The 18,567-nt window shown below is 49.1% G+C and overlaps 1 protein-coding gene across 1 annotated transcript in view; it reads right to left on the reverse strand.

Moving 5' to 3' along the window:
- Positions 1-8,190, reverse strand: part of FAM69C (family with sequence similarity 69 member C) — a 16,036-nt gene extending 7,846 nt beyond the window's left edge. Inside the window, exons 1-2 of the mRNA XM_006090790.3 lie at positions 7,984-8,190; positions 922-1,587 (exon numbers count right to left, since the gene is read on the reverse strand). Of these exons, the coding sequence (XP_006090852.1) occupies positions 922-1,587; positions 7,984-8,190 (873 nt within the window). The remainder of the gene's footprint in view (positions 1-921; positions 1,588-7,983) is intronic.
- Between the last annotated feature and the right edge of the window lie 10,377 nt (positions 8,191-18,567).

Consider the following 18,567-nt stretch of genomic DNA (forward strand, 5'->3'; position numbering starts at 1 on the left):
ATCTAACTATTGAGGTTTTGTCATCAGTTTGGCCCAATAAACTCATAAAAATTCTCTATAGGTTTGAACATTTCTTATGTCCACCATGAGCCAGCCTCCACAATGCCCAGCCCACTGAGGCGGCTGGAGTGAAGCTGGCCTGGGCCTTCACCTGCTGGCAGGTGCAGTGTAAGAGATGACTCATTGCAACAGGGGTGACCCCAGGCAATGGCCCCTGGGATAGAGCATCCAGATCAGGTAGCATTATTGTGACACCTGGGTTTACCTAGGGAGGGGGGAGGAGAGAGAGGATTATCTTCCAATGACACTGCAGTCCCTCCTGCCACTGCAGCTCCTCCTCATTCAATTCCTCCGACACTGGAGAGGGAGCAAAAACGCACCTGCCCTGCAGAACAGTGTGGAGGCCACCATGTCCACCTGGGCAGGGTTGTCCCTGCAGAAGGCGCCCCACTCCAGTCCCTCTAGAAATCTTACCCGTGGAAGGGAAGCTAGCTAGAACCTCCAGGGAGAAAGTGCTAGAAAAATGTTGCACACTGTCATGGAGCCTGGACAGTTTGAAGACAGCATCCCCCAACTGGATTGTTGTCCAAAAGCCCCCACGGCCATCCTCCTCGTCATCCTATGTGGCCCCTCCTCCCTGAAGACTGCTTTCTGCTCTCAGCAAGAGTTTGCTTTCCAGAACAGCCCCAGGGAGGACACGCCTCGCCTCTGGGCCTGGGCTCCTGCCTTCCAGCCTTTCATTCCACCCACCCCCTGGAGTGGGGTGAGGTGCATGTGTCCTTTGAATTCTCATGAACTCAGCTTGGGTTGCATGGGCTGTCCAGGCTACAGGGCAGCATGATGCTACATTGTGCCCCAGGATTTCTCATTTAAAACCATCCGTCCCCCACATGATGCGTCCACTCTCCAAGGAGCACTCACCGTGAAGTCCCTCCTGATGGCAAAGTTCTCGGGCTTGACATCGCAGAGGTGGAGGCGGTGGGAGAAGTCGTTGTCGAAATGTCTCACCAGGTCCAGGAAGCTGAGGGCCATGTCGCTGACGGCCTGGGCCTGGCCCCGCGAGGCCCCGTCCAGCGGGAAGAGAGCCCTGTGGTGGGGGCTGCCCGCTGCCAGGTACTCCACCGCGTAGAAGTGGCCGCAGGAGCCCAGCAGCGGCGGGGCGTGCGGGCTGAGGCCGTGCAGCATGCTGAGCAGCACGAACTCCTCCTGCTGCGCCAGCGACCACAGGCTGGCCAGCTGGCCCCGCCAGCGCGCGCCCCGGCGCCCCGGCCACAGCGGCCCCAGGCTGCCGGCCGCCAGCTCCAGGCCCAGGGCGCTCTTGACCTCCCCCGCCACCAGCAGGAGCAGCTCTGCCTCCGGGAAGCCCTGGCCTCCGTCCTCGGCCTGGTCCTCCATCAGGCCCGGCGGCCGGAAGCTGGAGAAGGCCTCCTCCTTGGACTTGAGGATGACGGGGCGGCCGCGCCAGTCTGCCTGCAGCACCTTCTTGCCCCTCTCGTAGTACAGGCAGCGCCGGTACTGCAGCCTCCCCGCCACGCACAGGTCCTCGCAGAGGTCGCCCGCCAGCGCCCCGCCCTGGTAGTCCCGGCACTGGGAAAGAAGGGACAGCAGGTCACAAGGTGGTGGCGGCGGAAGGGGGCAGGACAAGGGCCCAGGTTGGTCCCTGAGCTTGGGGTGCTTCTCATCAGCCCTTGAGGGGAACCCCATGAGCCCTGCAGGGTCTTTGGGAAGTCAGTGCATAATTAAATAAAAGACTTCAAAGTGCCTCATATTTATGTTTCTCAATCAGGCCCAGGGCTAGGGTCTCAAAATCAAAACACCCAGAGCCCAGAAGTTGGTCTCCCGCCGTCCAGCTGTGGTGACCCCGCCACTTCCACACTGCAGTCATCCCTAAGAAGCCAGTCCAGCCAGGACTTGCCAGCAGTGGTTCGCAACATTGGTTGCACATTAGAATCACCCACCCCATAACAAAGAAACAGAATTTCCGGAGGATGAGGCCCAGAAATCAGGATTTTAAAAAGATTCCCAGGTGATTCTAATGTGCAGCCAAGGTTGAGAACCACTGTGCTAGACTCAGCTAGAGAGCAATGGCCACAGACAAGGCCCACCTGCCTCAGGTACACCTGGCCAGCTTCCAGTTAACAATGCCACTTTCCAACTCAGTCCAGCTGTGGGAGAGCTGAGCCTCCATCCAACTACAGGTACCAGGCTCCAGAGTTCACAGAACAGTGGTGGCTGCCTTTGAAACTCATCCATGATAGCGGAGTATGACATGGGCAAGGTAAGTTTGGGAAGTGTGGTTTGGGAAAACTGAGTTGGTCCCTGGGCTCTGCCCTCACGAGGTGTGGAGCATGTTTTCAAATCTGTAATATAGGACGATAATACTGTGTCACAGGAGGCCTGTGGAGGTCAACCAAGGTCATGGGTGCAGAGGACTTGGTTATCTCAGGGAATGCTAGTTTTATCCTGGTCATTAGACGTCGGGAGCCAAGGAGGCTTCTTCCTAGAGAGATGCATCTGAGCTCACTTTTGAAAAACAAATGGCAAGTCTGCTTAGTAGACAAGGAGGGGGAGGGCAGTTTCATGGAAGGAAATAGCCTGTGCCAAGACCTGGAGTTGCAAAGTAGCATGGGGTGTTCAGAGAACAAGACCAGTTCAGGGTGTGGAGTGCAGGTCAGAGCGTCGGCCATTGTGTGATGGACTGGGGTGTCCTATCAAAAATGCCATTCCTGCCCTGGCCGGTGTGGCTACGTTGGTTGGGCATTAACCTGTGCACTGAGGGCTTGCCATTCCATTCCCAGTTGGAACGTATGCTCAGGTTGCAGCTTGACCCCTGTTGGGTGTCGTGCAGGAGGCAGCCAATAGATGTTTTGCTCTCCCATAGATGTTTCTCTCTCTTTCCCCCTCTACCTTCCTCTCTCTCTAAAAAATCAATTTTAAAACTGTAAAAAAAAAAAAAAAAAAGCCATTTCTGCATCTCCACCTGGCACAAATGCTTCCTACCCTGCAAGGGTCAGATCAACCTTCCCCTGAGGCAGCCCTACCTGCTGGTGGGGATGCTCCTCTGCCCAGGGCTCTCACTGAAGGACCCACCCTTGCGCCATCCCCCCTCCTGCAGGCTTCCCGCAGCTCAGCCTTCCCTACAAAACTGTACTGCATTGATGAAATCAAATTCAAATTGAATTGAAACCTATCCAAGATTTGCCCCTGCAAATTTGGAAGGCAGTTCCAAACAGCAGTCGCAAGATATTTTGAACAACAGTCTAATCATTGAATCTGGCATATGGCCTATCGATTTTGGAGGGGAACATTAATGTTGGCTGTTTTCTGAAGATCAGCACTTTGAGGCATAAGGGATGTGGTGTTAGGCATCGGCAAGGACAGGAAGTGGAGCGAGATGCCCAGGTGAGGTCTTAGGTCTGTGACCTCATTTATCATAGGAGACCGTTTACATTAGAGCAAAGCACAACAATGCAATTATCACACAACTGTTCTTTGCTATCATCCTTTAGGATAGGGGATTTGGGGCATTTCGGTTCCCACGCCACTTATGTAGAATGTAAACTTTGTCCACAGCAGCTATTCTGGTCACTAGTGCCAGAGTGCGTCTGCAGAGTCTTCGCATGTCTGTGCATACTAAACACAGAGAAAAGCTTAATCTAGCATTTAAAAAACAGCAAGCTTACAGTATAAATTATGAGGTTACAAACTAATGAATAATTGTCATGTTAGAGACAATCATTAAATTATTTTATTTAGCAGCAGGTCCTATTGAAGTTGCTCTTTTTTTTTTTTTCAAAAAGAGGTGTGTTTTTTCTATTTTGAGAGAAAGAGGAAGGGAGAGGTTGAGAGACAAACACTGATGAACAAGAATCATCAATCAGGTTGCCTCCTGCATGCCCCTCTCCCCCCACTAAGGATAGAGCCTGCAACCCGGGCATGTGCCCTAACCAGGAATTGACCCATCAAATTTTCAGTGCAAGGGATGACACTCAACCACTGAGCCACACTGGCCAGGGTGAAGAAGCTCTTTTTTAACTAAAAAATAAAATAAAATGTGCTTTTATTTCCTTTAACTCCATTTTAAAAATCAGTTTCCTCTGACTATGAGGACATCCAAACTGCCAGTTTGAAGACAGGTACATTTCTGTACCCACATGTGTGTGCACAGAAAATCCACAGGTATACACTGAGAAAAAAGTCTCATTGTCGTTAAGTGGCATTATCTAATTAGTTGGACTCACTGTGCGTTTGTATTTCCTGCAGTTGTGTGGGAATATGCAAACACACATTTTCAGCATGCCCAGCTCTGCAGGAAGAGTTCTTTGTGGTTGTCGCTTAGAATCTCTCCGGCTTGTATCATGCTTCTCAAGCAAAAACAAAGCCTGTCCGTTCCAGTTTGGGAAATGGTTGACAGGTCTCGGGGGTCATGCCTAAGATCTGGGTTTTCTGTGTGTTTGGTTTTGTTTTTAAGGAGTGTTGAGTTCCTGTGTGGTTAGCAATCGTCACACGATGAAGATCCTTCCCCGGCAGTGACGCTGTGCACTGCACTCTCAGAGCAACTGGCCAGTCTGCTGGGCAGTCTTCCTGACCCTGGACGAGCACTCAGGAGAACAGAGTTATTCTCTGCTATAAAGTCTTTCTGGGCATGTGCCCTGGATGTGCGCTAAGGCCCTGGGTTTCCATCACAGCAAAAAAGACAAGCCTGTCTAAACAGGAACCCCAAATGTAGGCAACTAAGTTAAATCACATAAAGCCTAACTAGCCAAAAGGGAAGGAAGCCTCTGAATAACAGCCGTGGGAACAGTTGTGAGATGCTTTGGAAGCGATATGCTGTGGAGGGTCAAGTATACCCACTTGTTACTGACGGTTCTCATTACTAAAGAAGCCACTCGCTGTCACAGGGTCTCTCCTATCAGACTGCACACGGTTCACCCTGGCTCCACACACACTAACTGCACAAATCAGGACAAGCTGACCCCTCTGGGGCTCAGTTTCACCATCTGCCAAATGGGGATAGTCAAAGCACAGGCCTCCCAGAGGTTGTGGAGAGGATTAAGTGAAATGATACATGTAAAACTAATCACAGTGCCTACCCTGAGAAGCAGACAGGCACCCGCAGCCCAGCCCTCTCTGCCACTGCAGGAAGAACTCCGCCCGCAGAGTAGGAGCCGGGCGCAAGAATTACCAAGCATGGCCTAAGGCTCATCTGCCTGCATCGCCTCCTGGCACTGCTCTCTGGAACAGTCGGGCAACCTCCCAGGGCAGTCTAAGAGGGCATGTGGATGTCTTCATTATGGGATGAGCTGGAAAGCCGCAGTACAGAGGAGCACTGCAGTCTGACTAGGGAAATCCAAAGCTCTCAGACCCAGTGCTCCACTCTTTGGAACAAGGCCAATTGGCTCTTCCAGGGCTGGGGAGTGCGGTGGGCTCCCTCAGGAGGTGGGGTGGCTTGGGGCTAGCAGCAGACCTGGCTCCTGGCTCCTCTGCTTCAGCTAGACTCCTCCCGCAGGCCGCAAGGCCCCTGTGCACTGGGGGCCTGGGAAACCCCAGGCCTTGTCCACAACTCTGCTGCCCCTGCCAGAGAGAGAAAGAGGGCTCCCTTTGGCTCAGTTCAGTTACTCCTTCTATGCTCTGCTATTCAGAGGGAAAGCTAATGAGAGTCTGGAGGCCAGTCAGAAAACTAACAGCCTGTTTTATTACTAAGGATAAAAGCCAGGCAGAATGAATTGAAAGTGCTTGGGGAGCCCAGAGACAGGAGCTCGATTCAGCTGGAGTCCTGGGAGGCCACCGTGCCAGCCTCTGCGGGGCAGCTAGGGCCCAGCAAGCGAGGTTTGCAGACTGGGTCTTATTCAAAGCTTGTGTGAGGGTAGTGTCCTGGGTAAAAGGGAGCCAGCGTGCTGCGTGGGGCTCACATCAACAAGTCAGAATGGAGAAGGTAGGAAGAGAGGGAGAGAAAGCCAAGTCCTGATCACGTGGGAGAAACCATGGCCTCCAACAAGGCGTGCAAATGATGCTCCCCGAAAAGTCAGTTCAGGGAGACAACGGCAGGTGAACTTCAGCAAGAGGGACCTGGGATTTCACATCATTCTTTTGGTAACAAGAAAGGAGAGAGCCTCCAGAAGGAGGACCGCCCTCTTCAGCTTTAGGTCAGACTAAAAATGACCCCCTAGGGCTGCCATTGGAGATTTAGTGGTAGAACCACTCGTCAGAATTGGCTTTAATTTATGGGCTGAAATGCTTGGAAAGTTATGATGAGCAATTACTTAATTTATATTAGGCTATTCATTTCCATTTGGCCTTTCCCACTTAGTCAAAGGTAGATAAATGGAAAAGTGGAATTCATCTTTTACTTTCATCTAAAAGATTATTTTCTATTATTTTTGTAAGCAGAAGTATTCATTCTTGGCCAAACTATTAATCTTCACTCACTATAAACAGTCAATCAGCCCCCCACCCCCAAAAAAGAAAGGAGTTTTTATATGGGTTCCTGAGAAAATCAAAGAGCTCATGCAACTTAAAGAAAACTTGATAAACTTTAGTGTAACCATCAGTGGGTGGGTGGTAGATGCATGGATGCATGGATGCATGGATAGATGATAGGATGGAGGGAATCAATGATGTGAGTCTCATTTGCATTATGGTCCATTCATGATGACACATGTCAGACTCAATTAGGGAATATGATTTGTTTTAGCTTGTACCTTTCACTCATTATTCCTTAAATTTTTCCAATCTCACTTTTTATATAAAAAAATCATTTACTTGAAAACCTTTATGCTACCCCGTTTTGAAAACCTACAATCTCAGCCCTAGCCAGTTTGGCTCAGTGGATATAGCGTCAGCCTGGGGACCGAAGGGTCCTGGGTTCGATTCTGGTCAAGGGTACATGCCTGGGTTGCAGGCTCGATCCCCAGTAGGGGTCCTGCAGGAGGCAGCCAATCAATGATTCTCTCTCATCATTAATGTTTCTCTCTCTCTCTCCCTCTCTCCCTTCCTCTCTGAAATCAATAAAAATATATTTAAAAAAAAAAAAACAACATACAATCTCAAAGGGCCCACCCATATATAAGCAATTGAACTAAAAACTTTCCATGCGTTTCTTGAAGATTTCTTAGAAAACAGATCACTTTTCATACCAAATGCTTAGATGCTCACTGTTTGGAGAAGTGAATAAACACTTCAAATATCAATGTAACAGGAGTAGCCGCTGTCTTCATCTTTCTTGGCTTTCCTTTGGGGGATTTCTCCCTTTGTTCAAATCTCCTAAAGCACATAATCTTCTGAACCAAACTGAGACTAAGGAGCAGCCAGCGTTTGGGAAGCAACTGATGAGCATCTGGGGCCCAGTGCGCGCAGACAGAACCCTGCGGTTCTGTCTCCCCTTCCCGCCCCGCCCAGCTGAGGAGCAATCAGGCCCTCCCGTGGAGGGACAGAGACTGCAGCCACTACCCCAGGACTAGGGTCCACGGGGGTCGGATCGCCTCCCGGAAGAACGCTGTGCCTGGGGTCCCACCGATGCATGAGGCGAGTGTGAGGCGAGCGAGGCTTGGGGCACAGGAGGCAGGGCCCTGTTAGCGCATCGGCTCGGCGTGGTGAAGCCCAGGTTGGAAGCGCAGAACGGAGTCTGGTCCAGAGAACAGGGACCCAGGGACCCGAGAAGCATCTTGGTCCGTATCCTGGCCCCTAACCCGGCTGCCCCACACGGGATGGGCCACCAAGGGGTTGTGGGGGGACTCAGAGCCTACCGCAAACTTTCTAGGAGCGCGGGCTCAGGGGCGGCGGGAGAGCAGTCGGCAGGAAGACTCTTGGGACAAAGGACCAATTTTGGCGACGTGGGGAGAAACACTCCTGCGCGCCGGGAGGGCTCGGGGACACAGTGCCCATCCCACGGAGACTGGGACCTGCGCATCCTGCATCCCACGACCCGGGTCCCACCCCTGCACCCGGGCGCACCTCGCGGGGCAGTGCGGCAGCGGGACCTACCAGCGCGGCCAGGATGCGCCGGCTCTTCTCGTCCGTGCAGCGCTCAGAGAGGACCCCGGGGTGCGCGCGGAGCAGCAGCGCAGCGGCCAGCACCCAGACCACGGTCCAGGCAACGCAGGCAACCAGCGTGCGCCTCCCGCACCTCCAGCGCCTCCCGCACCGCCCGCACTGCCCTGGCCGACCCCGCGCGCCCGCAGTCTGCGCCATGGCCAGCGCGCGCCACTGCCTGTGCCCTGCACTCCTGTCGCGGCTCCACTGCTGCCGGCTCAGCGGGGGAGGGGATGCGGGGGAGAGGCCACGCGAAGGGAGGGGAGGCCCCGCGGCTGGATCCCCTGCCCAGCAAGTCCTGGGGTGGGTGAGGGTGTCGGCTGGAGCACTGGGGAAGGGGGTGTGCGCTGGCCGTTCCCTGGTCCGTGCGTGCTGGACGCCCCGCTCCACCGCAGCACCCGGACACCCTTTCCGCTTGTTTTGCACCTTTCCCCCCAGATCAGCTCTCCTCTTAAACAGAATCCGCGCAGATTCAAACTCCCTGGTCTAGACTCCTGGCTCCTTGGCCAACACATCTTCAATTCAGACAAAACCGGCCCCCCCTCTCCTCTGGGCTGCAGCTCAGTGTCCCAAATCTAGACCCCTGGTTGCTCTCTGCCCCCTCCCCCATCTGTCTCTGTTAGATTCCTCCCGCCCCTACATCACTCCGACTTGAGAGGCCCTCCACAGGTGAGACCCTGAGCCTGCGCAGAGTCCTGGGTCCCGAACAGTTTGTGGCCACTGTCACGCTGTGGCCACTGTCTCCGACTTTTCCCAGGCAGCATCCTGAATCCTGAGTCCCCCACCCCCCTGCCCAGGCTGCCAAAGACTCCAGGGTGTCCTTTCCAGGGGAAAAAGTGCAGCACTAAACATTTCTGCTTCCCCCTGGCAAGGAGAAAGCTCTCACTAAACGCGTCTAAATCTGCATTTAGGTCTGTTGGTAACAAGGTCTCAGGGAGTGAGCTTCAATGCTCTACCCCAGCCATTACATAAAATAGGCGGGGTCCTCGGCTGGCAGACCTGTCCCTGGTTCTTGTCTCCTCCCCACGCCTCCAAGTTTCTGCTCCCTGGAAGCCTGTTTCCTGCCCCCCACCCCCCACCCCAGTCCTGGTGGGTGGTGCACCGGGAGCTGTCCCAGCTGAGGGCTTCTGCAAGTGCAGGCCCAGGGCCCCTGCCACTCACTCGGCAGGAGCTTATTCTGGCCTGTTAGGTGCCAGCTCATGGGGTCACACTCGCACCTGCGCTGTACCTGGATTTCACATATCCATTTCTGAGTGTGGGGACAGCAGGAATTACTCTGGCTGAGATGAAGCGTTCTGTCAGTCTCCCTAGGAACTGGCTTCCTAATCTTGTCTGTTCTGCAGTCACCGGTTTAACTTCAAGTTTCATGACTCAATGGTAGAGGTCTCCAGAAATTGTGAAACCCCACACTAACAAGGGACACTCTGGGTACACCTCAGATATTCCCTAATGCCACAGACTGGGATTTGGGGATCACTCCACCAACAGCAGTAATGCCTGTCCCTTCCTTATGACCAGCCCTCCCACTCCAGGGCACACCCAGCCCCAACCCCAAGCACCACGTGGGAATATTTTTCTAGGCACTGTTCAAACTTGGTCATCTCGTTTCAAAATGGTTGTGAAGCACAGAAGGCATCTTAGAACAGACACTGCTTTCAAATCCTGACTCGATGGTGTAAAGGTGATTGATTCCCTTTCTCCAAAATGTTATGGGGGAGGGGCACAAATAGGAAGGAGGATGAGATAAAGAATTGGAAGCATTTATGGTTTCAAACCTAAGAATAAAAAGAGGGGAAGCAGAACTTGAAATCAAAGTCAGGATTTGAAAAGTGAGTGTTACTTATGTAAGTTTTAAAAATATGTTAATAATCACACTTCTTTTGGCATTTTTAAAAAAAATTTTTATTGATTTCAGAGAGGAAGGGAGAGGGATAGAGAGAGATAGAAACATCCATGATAAGAGAGAATCATTGATCAGCTGCCTCCTGCACGCCCCACCCTGGGGACCAAGCCCACAACCCTGGCATGTGCCCTTGACCGGAATCAAAACCAGGACCCTTTGGTCCACAGGCTGACGCTCTATCTACTGAGCCAAACCAGCTAGGGCTCTTTGGCATTTTAAAAAGAAAAGTATACAGAAGAAAATGATAAGCCCACATTGAAGAGAGCCTTCGAACATTCAGCATTGTTTTAGTACAGAAGTCACGGTCCTCTCCGGAGCCGAAAGCAAACCCCTGGGAGGCAGGACCTGTGCACGACCTCCTGCTATGCGGGCTGCACACTGCAGGAAGCCAGGAGAGGCGGGTGGGGCTGAAGTCCACCAGAGCCCAGCTCACCAAGCCCTTTACCTGGGGGTGGAGGCTCATGGGGGGGTGGGGGGAAGGAGCCTTTTAAAATTATCTGTCCAAAGAGGGCTTTTTTGGGGAATTCACAGGATGGTGACTGATAAGCCAGCTGGTACAATCTTTCCCTAGAGCAGCAAAAAAATAAACAAAAACATCATTACATTAACAACAAAATGTGAAGCTTTGGCTTAACAAACAAAGAAACAGGACTTTGGTCTCATCTCCCAGGAGCCCTAGTTGCTGCGTGTTGGTGCCAGCAGCCTTGTGGGCCCGGTCAGAGTAAGGGTATGGGTAGAGCTGGGAGAGTGGCCTGGCCAGGTTCAGGCTTCACATCAGTTGATTTGAATAGGCTTTGACTCCTTAAAAAAAAACTATGAAATTCAGGAACTACATCCCCCTACTCCCTAACGCAAACTATGATAAGTGAAGTCCTATTACTAGAAATGGCTGAGTGCGATGATCCCTCCAATCATACCTAATTCACACAAAAACTCTAAGGCAGGTTTCCCTTGTTCTGAAGGTGATGGAAATTTAGGTCTGTAGAACCGACAGGGAACGCCCTGTGAGCAGATGAAAGGCACCCTGTGCTCCAGGCCGGAACCTATGCCCCACGCCCAGGTTTCAGGCAGCTACCGCAACAGAGCAGAGCAAACATACCACGTAATCAGGGCTGTCTGTTTTAATTAGCACATAGACTAGACTGTTTATTCATTGATTTCTTCCATTAGACAAGAGGCTGGAGACTCTGTCTTGTTTCATGTTGTAATCCCAGCACCTAATCGGAAGAAATGAGAGGAAGATGCAGTCTCGCCTTTTCTCTGAAAGATCAGAAAACTCTGAGCACCCTGTGGAATTTTTCTTGACAATTCTTCTTTTAACACATAAATATTTCTTTCTGATTTCCCGAGGCTACATTGAACAACGCAGACACATCACTGGGTTCCGAATATGTTTGAACATATCCTTTGGATTCTGAACTAATAGGTTGACAGTTGAACTTGTTGCTGAGAACAGAATATGAATATTTTGCTTGTAGGCCATTACTGGAAGAAAAAGTATAATTCTGTAGTTTTCTGACCCTGATTATACCAAATAGCTTTACTAATGCTTGATTCTGCTACATTTCTAATATACGTCGAGCTCATAAAAATATTTTTCTTTCTACAAAGACTGACAACAAACATACCTATGCTTGTACGTACTTAATATGTTTTCATACATTAGCTCACATCATTCTCCCAGCACCCCACCGAGGGTGAGTGTTATTACCTAAAACCTCAGAGAAGGGCATGGCCTTTTGTATCTGATCTGTTAGTAGGAGGGACAGGTTAGAGGCCCACTCACCTGCTTCTAGGTTGATGCTGATTCCTCTTTCAAAGCTGGGATTTCCCACTCTAGAAGTGAGAGCTTGAAATGTACACATGTCACAATCAATGATTGAAATAACCTTCCACAAGCCAAGAACATTTCAAACGTTTGTCAGCCTTACCAGTCATTTGTCATCCAAGAACAAGATTTTAAGTCGGGCTTAGCTTTCCTGGGATGTTGCCCATTCCAGCAGTGACTACCACATCTGCAGGGTGGTGACAGCTCAGGAAAGGGGCGGCTGCCTTTCCGAAGGAGGCTTGTTTCTGATCCCCTGTTATGGGGTCATGGAGTGAGGGAGAGTAAGCCTGAAGAAAATGAGGGATAGCCAACGTCCCCTCCCCACTCAAAAAATGTCTCTACTCACATTTCACAGGGAAAGGTTAACTAGCATCATTTGGGTTTTACTTCATCATTTGTCTTAAGTGAGATCAGTCCTATTTATAAATGAGAGTTTTGTTTGGAGGGGAAGGAGAAGCTATTTCCTAGTCTGGGAATAGCCCGGGTGGGCGTCCAGGTGTAGTTCCCTCTGGGATCCTTCACCACCAGAGGCCAGGGTGCCAAGAGGGCTGGAGGCAGGAGCTAGAATGGTAAAAACAAAACAGGCAACAACAAGACAATGACTGGCTTCTTTTGCAGTCTTGCTTAGAGTGCCCAAATCATCCAGTTTGTAAAGCTCAATACATGCTTACTTACCTTCATTTAGGAGAATTAGCATTTTTGAAGAACATGGGCAAAGTTGTCCAACAGTGTGTCTACAACACAATTTATGACAGCAACGGGTTGGAAGTAACCTACACATGTATGGTGGGGATGGTTCAGTAAACCATGAGTGGAAAAAGGTATACTGCCCTCAAAAAACTGTGACGTGAAGTGCATGTTGACAGGACACGTGTTATAGGGGGAGTCACTACAGTCTTTGCTGTTCCTCTAACGCAGTGGTTCTCAACCTTCCTAATGCCGTGACCCTTTAATACAGTTCCTCATGTTGTGGTGACCCCCAACCATAAAATTATTTTTGTTGCTACTTCATAACTGTAATTTTGCTACTGTTATGAATTGTAATGTAAATATCTGATATGCAGGATGTATTTTCATTGTTACAAATTGAACATAATTAGAGCATAGTGATTAATCACAAAAACAATATGTAATTATATATGTGTTTTCCGATGGTCTTAGGCGATCCCTGTGAAAGGGTCGTTCGACCCCCAAGGGGGTCGCGACCCACAGGTTGAGAACCGCTGCTCTAACGCCTCTGCTGTGTGTTGAGGTTGGCCAGAAATCTTCGCACAAAATGAATTACCGGGTTCCTTAGGGGACTGGCCTCCGTTTATAAGCCCCTAGGGTTTCTAACCGCCCCTAGCCCCGCCCCCCCACCCCCCACCCAGTTGCACTGCATTGTTTGGGAGTAAACTTTAGTAAAGTTCTAACCTTTTTTTGGCCTCCTTGCTTGTATTTCAGCTCCAGACACAGCTGCCTGTTGGGCGGTCCCCCTGCCCGTGGGGAGGTGGGAGTAGCCACCCTCATGCCCACCTCTGTCCCTCTGCCCTGCGCCCTCTTTGCCGGAGGCACTCATCTCACACACAGCTGGGTTCGTGCGCATGCGCGCACAGAGAAGCCTGCTTCTCCAGCCTGTTCTATTCCGTGGAAGCACCACGTGGGGAGAAAAAAAATGTATCATGCTATTTGGCCTTGAAACACAGGGGCCCTTAGGAAAGGGTGACATTCCAGAATTTGTTACTTCCCTTTTGGTAAACAACATGCCACTGTTTGCGGAGAGGAGCGATCCACTGTGAAGCTTGCCTGAAACCGTCTGCAGCCCCAACTGCTCACCTAACGTAGCACTGGGTCCAACTACGAAAGGAGAAGGCCCCCAGCTCTCTCCTGGGGCTAGGTGCTTCAAGTCCGAAAAGCCTCAATGCTGTGGATGCAGCTGCTTTGTCAAATAAACATCCTAAAAATGCTGATAGCTCTGGAATTAGATTCTCCTTACCAAGGTTTATTAAATGTCAGCACATGAGAAGCCAGAGTGTCAAAACACCCCCACTTTCTCTCACCTCCATTAATCTCTCCAAGTGCTGCTGAAAGTACTTGTACCAGTTAATTTATGCCTCACCTACCAAGGGACGCGTTGGTTGCTTCCAAGTGTTGGCAATCGTGAATAAACCTTATGTAAATATCCACTTGCAGATTTTTGTGTGGACATAACTCCTTTGGTTAAATACCAAGGAATGCAATTATTATAGATCATATGGTCAGAGTATGCTTAGTTTTATAAGAAACTGCCAAAATGTTTTCCAAAGTGGCTGCACCATTTTGCATTCCCACTAGCAATGAACGAGAGTTCTTATTGCTCCACATCTTGGCTAGCATTTGATGTCAATGTTTTGGACTTTGGCCATTTTAATAGGTGTGCGTTTATATCTCATTCTTGTTTTAATTTGCAGCACCCTGATGACATATGATGTTGAGTGGATTTTTCGATGGGCATTGTCAGGGCTTATGATGGCACAAAAACTCAAACTATTTGTTGAAAGTACTTAAAATCATGTTATTCTGGATATTTCGTGAAGAGCATTTAAATAATCATCACGGCGAAAACTGAATTTGTGGGGCTTGCATGCAGTTAATTTCTGGTTGGAGGTTGCTTTTATGCTGATTTAATTTTAGGAGAGTGCCACCATCCTGCCTGTGCTTTAGGCACTCACGGTCCTTCCTGGCCCGCTCAGTCCTCACATGCTGTTAGCAAGTCGTATGTGTGGACACCTGGGCTGACCCACCTTTTGGCTATTGTGACTAATGCTGCCATGAACATGGGTGTATAAATATGAGTCCCTGCTAGAATACCTCAGGAGCTAAAAGAAAATATCAGGTGCTCATGAAAGAGAGCCTTCTGATGAAGCATGGCAGCTTCTGTGACATCACAAAATGGATTCTCTATAAAGCACAATGATGGCTGTTCTGATCGCAACTAACGTATCTTAGGCCAACAATGTCTTCTTAAAGTTACAACAACTGTATTGTGCATGCTTGCCAAGGTACAGGATTACTCAGGAAGAAAACCTCACACAAAAAAATGCCAGTCAGCACGAGGACTCGAGTAACTCTAACAACAACAAAAAGTTGCCCTTCATCACACAGACCAATGAACTCAGCATCCTCTTCACCTAATTCCCTCATGTTGCCTTCCTCCAACACCATCTCGCTTTCCAGCCAAGTTCTTTCACTCCATCATGTCATTTTTTCCCTTATTCACTCACCCCTTTCTGCCAAATGCACTTGCCCCTTTACTTTTACATATTGCACTTTTAATGGGAAAGAGTTGCTTAGTTGTCCAAAAGCCTGATGTGCCCCTGGACATCATTACTTCCTCAGGCTTCAAATCCCAAGAGGGCTGGGAAGGTCCTGGCTTCATTGACTTTGAGTTGGGAGCTTGCCTGCATTTCCTGCTCCTCTGACAGAAGTGGACGTGTGAATGTGACTATGGGAATCAGGGTGAGGGTCTGGCAGCAGGTCCCCCTATCTCTGCCCCCCCCCCCCGCCACCCCCCAAGCAGCTCTGTGGCTTCTGTCCCATCAGAGGGTGAGCATCTCATCAGCATAACCAGCTAGCCTGTGTTGTTACCTGCAACCAGGAGGCAGATTTCTGGGTGTTCTCTTTCCCCCCCACAACATGTAGTGTTTCCAATCCTCCTGGCTGCTGACATTTCTGGCCGCTCTCAGAGCTTAATCACTTTCAGTGCTAAACAATAGCCTCTTTCTGGGCAGAACAGAGTCCAGTCCTGTTTAACATTAGAACTCCAGAGTTCATTTACAAATTCTCTCTTTCTTGGCTCAGGTCAGCCTCCGAACAGAACATCTGCACTTGGGAGGGCGTGTGATCTCTTTTCTCTGTATTTCTTAGTCTCCCTGCTTCCCTACATACAAATAATGATGGTTTTATTGTCACCCTTCCAATCCTCATGTGTTTAATTTTTTTTAATCTCCAGTCAATATTGCTTAGAAGTTGAAGCAGTAAACATCCATGTCTTGTTCCTACATTATTTGTTTTCCCATGACTAAAACAAATATCTTATTTGCATAACTGGAGAAAATGTGCACCTGGCATTGGGAGCTTTGAGGAATTCTGCTGTGACGGGGACCTTGCTGATACCAATCATTTAAAGTTCATGATAATCATCTGTAAAGTTCTACCTGCTATTAGCTTCTATAATTTTATTTTATTTGTTTATTTTTTTGTTAATCCTCACCAGAAGATATTTTTCCCATTGATTTTTTTAGAGACACTGAAAGGGGGGGATGGAGGGAGGGAGAGAGAGAGAGAGAGAGAGAGAGAGAGAGAGAGAGAGAGAAACATTAATGTGAGAGAAACACGTCCATTGGTTACCTCACACACACATCTGGACCCAGACTGGGGATTGAACCTGCAACCCAGGTACACTCCAGGAATCAAATCCATGACCCTTTGGTGCATGGGCCGATGCTCTAACCACTGAGCAAAGGCTTCAATTTTATTTTTTAATTAACATACAGTAGAATTGATTTCTGAGTGAGCCAGTGTACCAGTTTATGAACTTTAGCACATGTACAGATCCATGTGACCATATATACAGAAGAGTGCCATCACCCCAAAAATGCCCTCGTGCTGCCCCTTTACAGCCACCCTTCCTCCACCCCTACCCTGGTAATCACTGGTCATATCATAAACAATGGGGTGCCAGATCTACTGACTATGAAGTCCTGCAGGTCAGAGGAACACATGTTTTTGGGGTTGGACGAGTGGAGTGGCTGATGCCGTGGGAATAGAAGCAGAGCAAGACAGGCTGGAGCCAAGGAAACAAGGAGGCCACCTGCCTTCGTTCCCGCCTAACCCGATCTCCCTTTTCTCCCTAACACTGTTCTACTCGGCAGGCGCTCTCTCATTGCTTAGCTGCCATTTCTCTGCACCTGGGTTTCTGGAGAATCCGCATGCTGTCCACAGTGGCTGCTTGGCCCAGGAAAATGCTTGGTTTTCCAGGGTAATGGGTGGGCCTGTGGTCTGGGTGTTGAGTTAAGCTTGGTTAAGCAGAACTGCCTCAGATTCTGGAGACCAAACTCTGTGACCGGTGCTGGGGACTGAACACCGTGGTAATTGGAAGCATGATCTAATGTTTTATAAGTGGATCTGTAAACAACAGTAACTTTCATAATGCGTATACTTCTTAAATTCTCAGAATACGTCCCATCACTTCTCCTTCTAAAGCAACCAGCCTCTGGTCATACTGCTTTCTTTGTTTTGGCTCATAGTGACCCTGTTCCCCAAAAATACAGCAGAGAAGAGATCAGATTTCTCCCTGCTGAGTTGGCTGCAAATCATTTTTTTTTGCCCAAGAAGAGACGGATTGCAGCGCCACCTGCTGGACACACTGAACTGTGCACACTTAGGTTTAAACAGCTCATTTACTTAATAGTCAACTGAGATACTGGGGACAGGAGAAACATTTTAAAGGAGGGCTCAGAGAGCTTTGAGGTTGCCAATATCCAGTTGCTCAGACTCTCTGTGTACTCTCTCCAGAGCATACAGGCCTGGGAACATGCGGGCAGTGGAGCTACTTGCTGTCCTTCTTGCCTTCCTGAAGGTTTATTTCCCCCAAATTCATGTATTGAGGCCTGATCCCCAAGGTGATGGTATTCAGAGGTGGAGCTTTTGGGAGGTGATTAGGTCCTGAGGGTGGAGCCCTCAGGAATGGGATCAGTGCCCTTATAAAGAGACCCCAGAGAGCTCCCTCTAGCTGTCTGTGAACTAAAAAGTAGGCTCTCACCACATGTGAGATCTCAGACTTCCAGCCTCCAGAACTGTGAGAAATAGATTTAGTGGTTTGTTATAGCAGCTGGAGCAGACCAGACACTCAGTGACAGGCATCAATCTAAGCGCGGCATGTTTATTAACTCTTTACAAGCTTCAAACAGAGGGACAATATCAAATACCACAGTATATTATTGGAGAACACCTCCTTAATCAAGGACACCCGTCAGTTACATATTTTGTATTATTTCAAGGGGCAGGAGGTAGAAAGTTCTAGTTTGTGATAACATATTTCCAAGTAAAAGAGGTCTTTATCAAGATAGAATACACTGGATCATGGTGAAAGTGGCCTGTCTTCTCCACATCCTTGTGATATTGCAGAACTTCTTAAGCAGTTTTTTAGGGCATTGCCAGAGCCCATTCTCCCAGCTGATTTACATGAAGCACTTTTCAAAGCCTCAACAGTTAGGAACAGAAGAGAAGAATAAAGCTACATTGTTGCTCTCCTGCCTTCTGCCTGACCACACTATTGATATATTAAGATACTTCTTTAATTTCCTCAGGAATGAATATGACTTGGGCCCACCCAAGAATGCACATAATCTCCCTTGTCTTGACCTTTAGTAAAACTTCCTGTTTTTTGCTGTATAAAATAAACACGCTGTATTGGCTCTGGGTCCCTGTGTCTCCATCAGAGGACAGTGGTCCCACCCGGCACCAGCTTTTTCCTTCCATTTCTGTGTCTGTCTCTTTCTTTCATTTTCTCAGTCCCCAGCAGCCCCTACTCAGGAACCGGACCGCTCTCTAGCTGCGCTGGACGTGAAAAAGAGAGAAATATTTACAGTTTCTTACATTTTTTGAAAACAAGAACATCCTTTATTTATTTACTTTTATTGTTTTCAGAGAGAGAAAGGTAGAAGGAGAGATAGAAACATTAATGATGAGAGATAATTATTGATCGGCTGCCTCATGCAAACTTAGTTATAAATACCACATAAACATAAAATTTCTATAAACTTAACAGGTAATGTGTTATAGA

This window comes from Myotis lucifugus, unplaced genomic scaffold (genome assembly GCF_000147115.1).
Source record: "Myotis lucifugus unplaced genomic scaffold, Myoluc2.0 scaffold_82, whole genome shotgun sequence".
Taxonomy (NCBI): Eukaryota; Metazoa; Chordata; class Mammalia; order Chiroptera; family Vespertilionidae; genus Myotis; species Myotis lucifugus.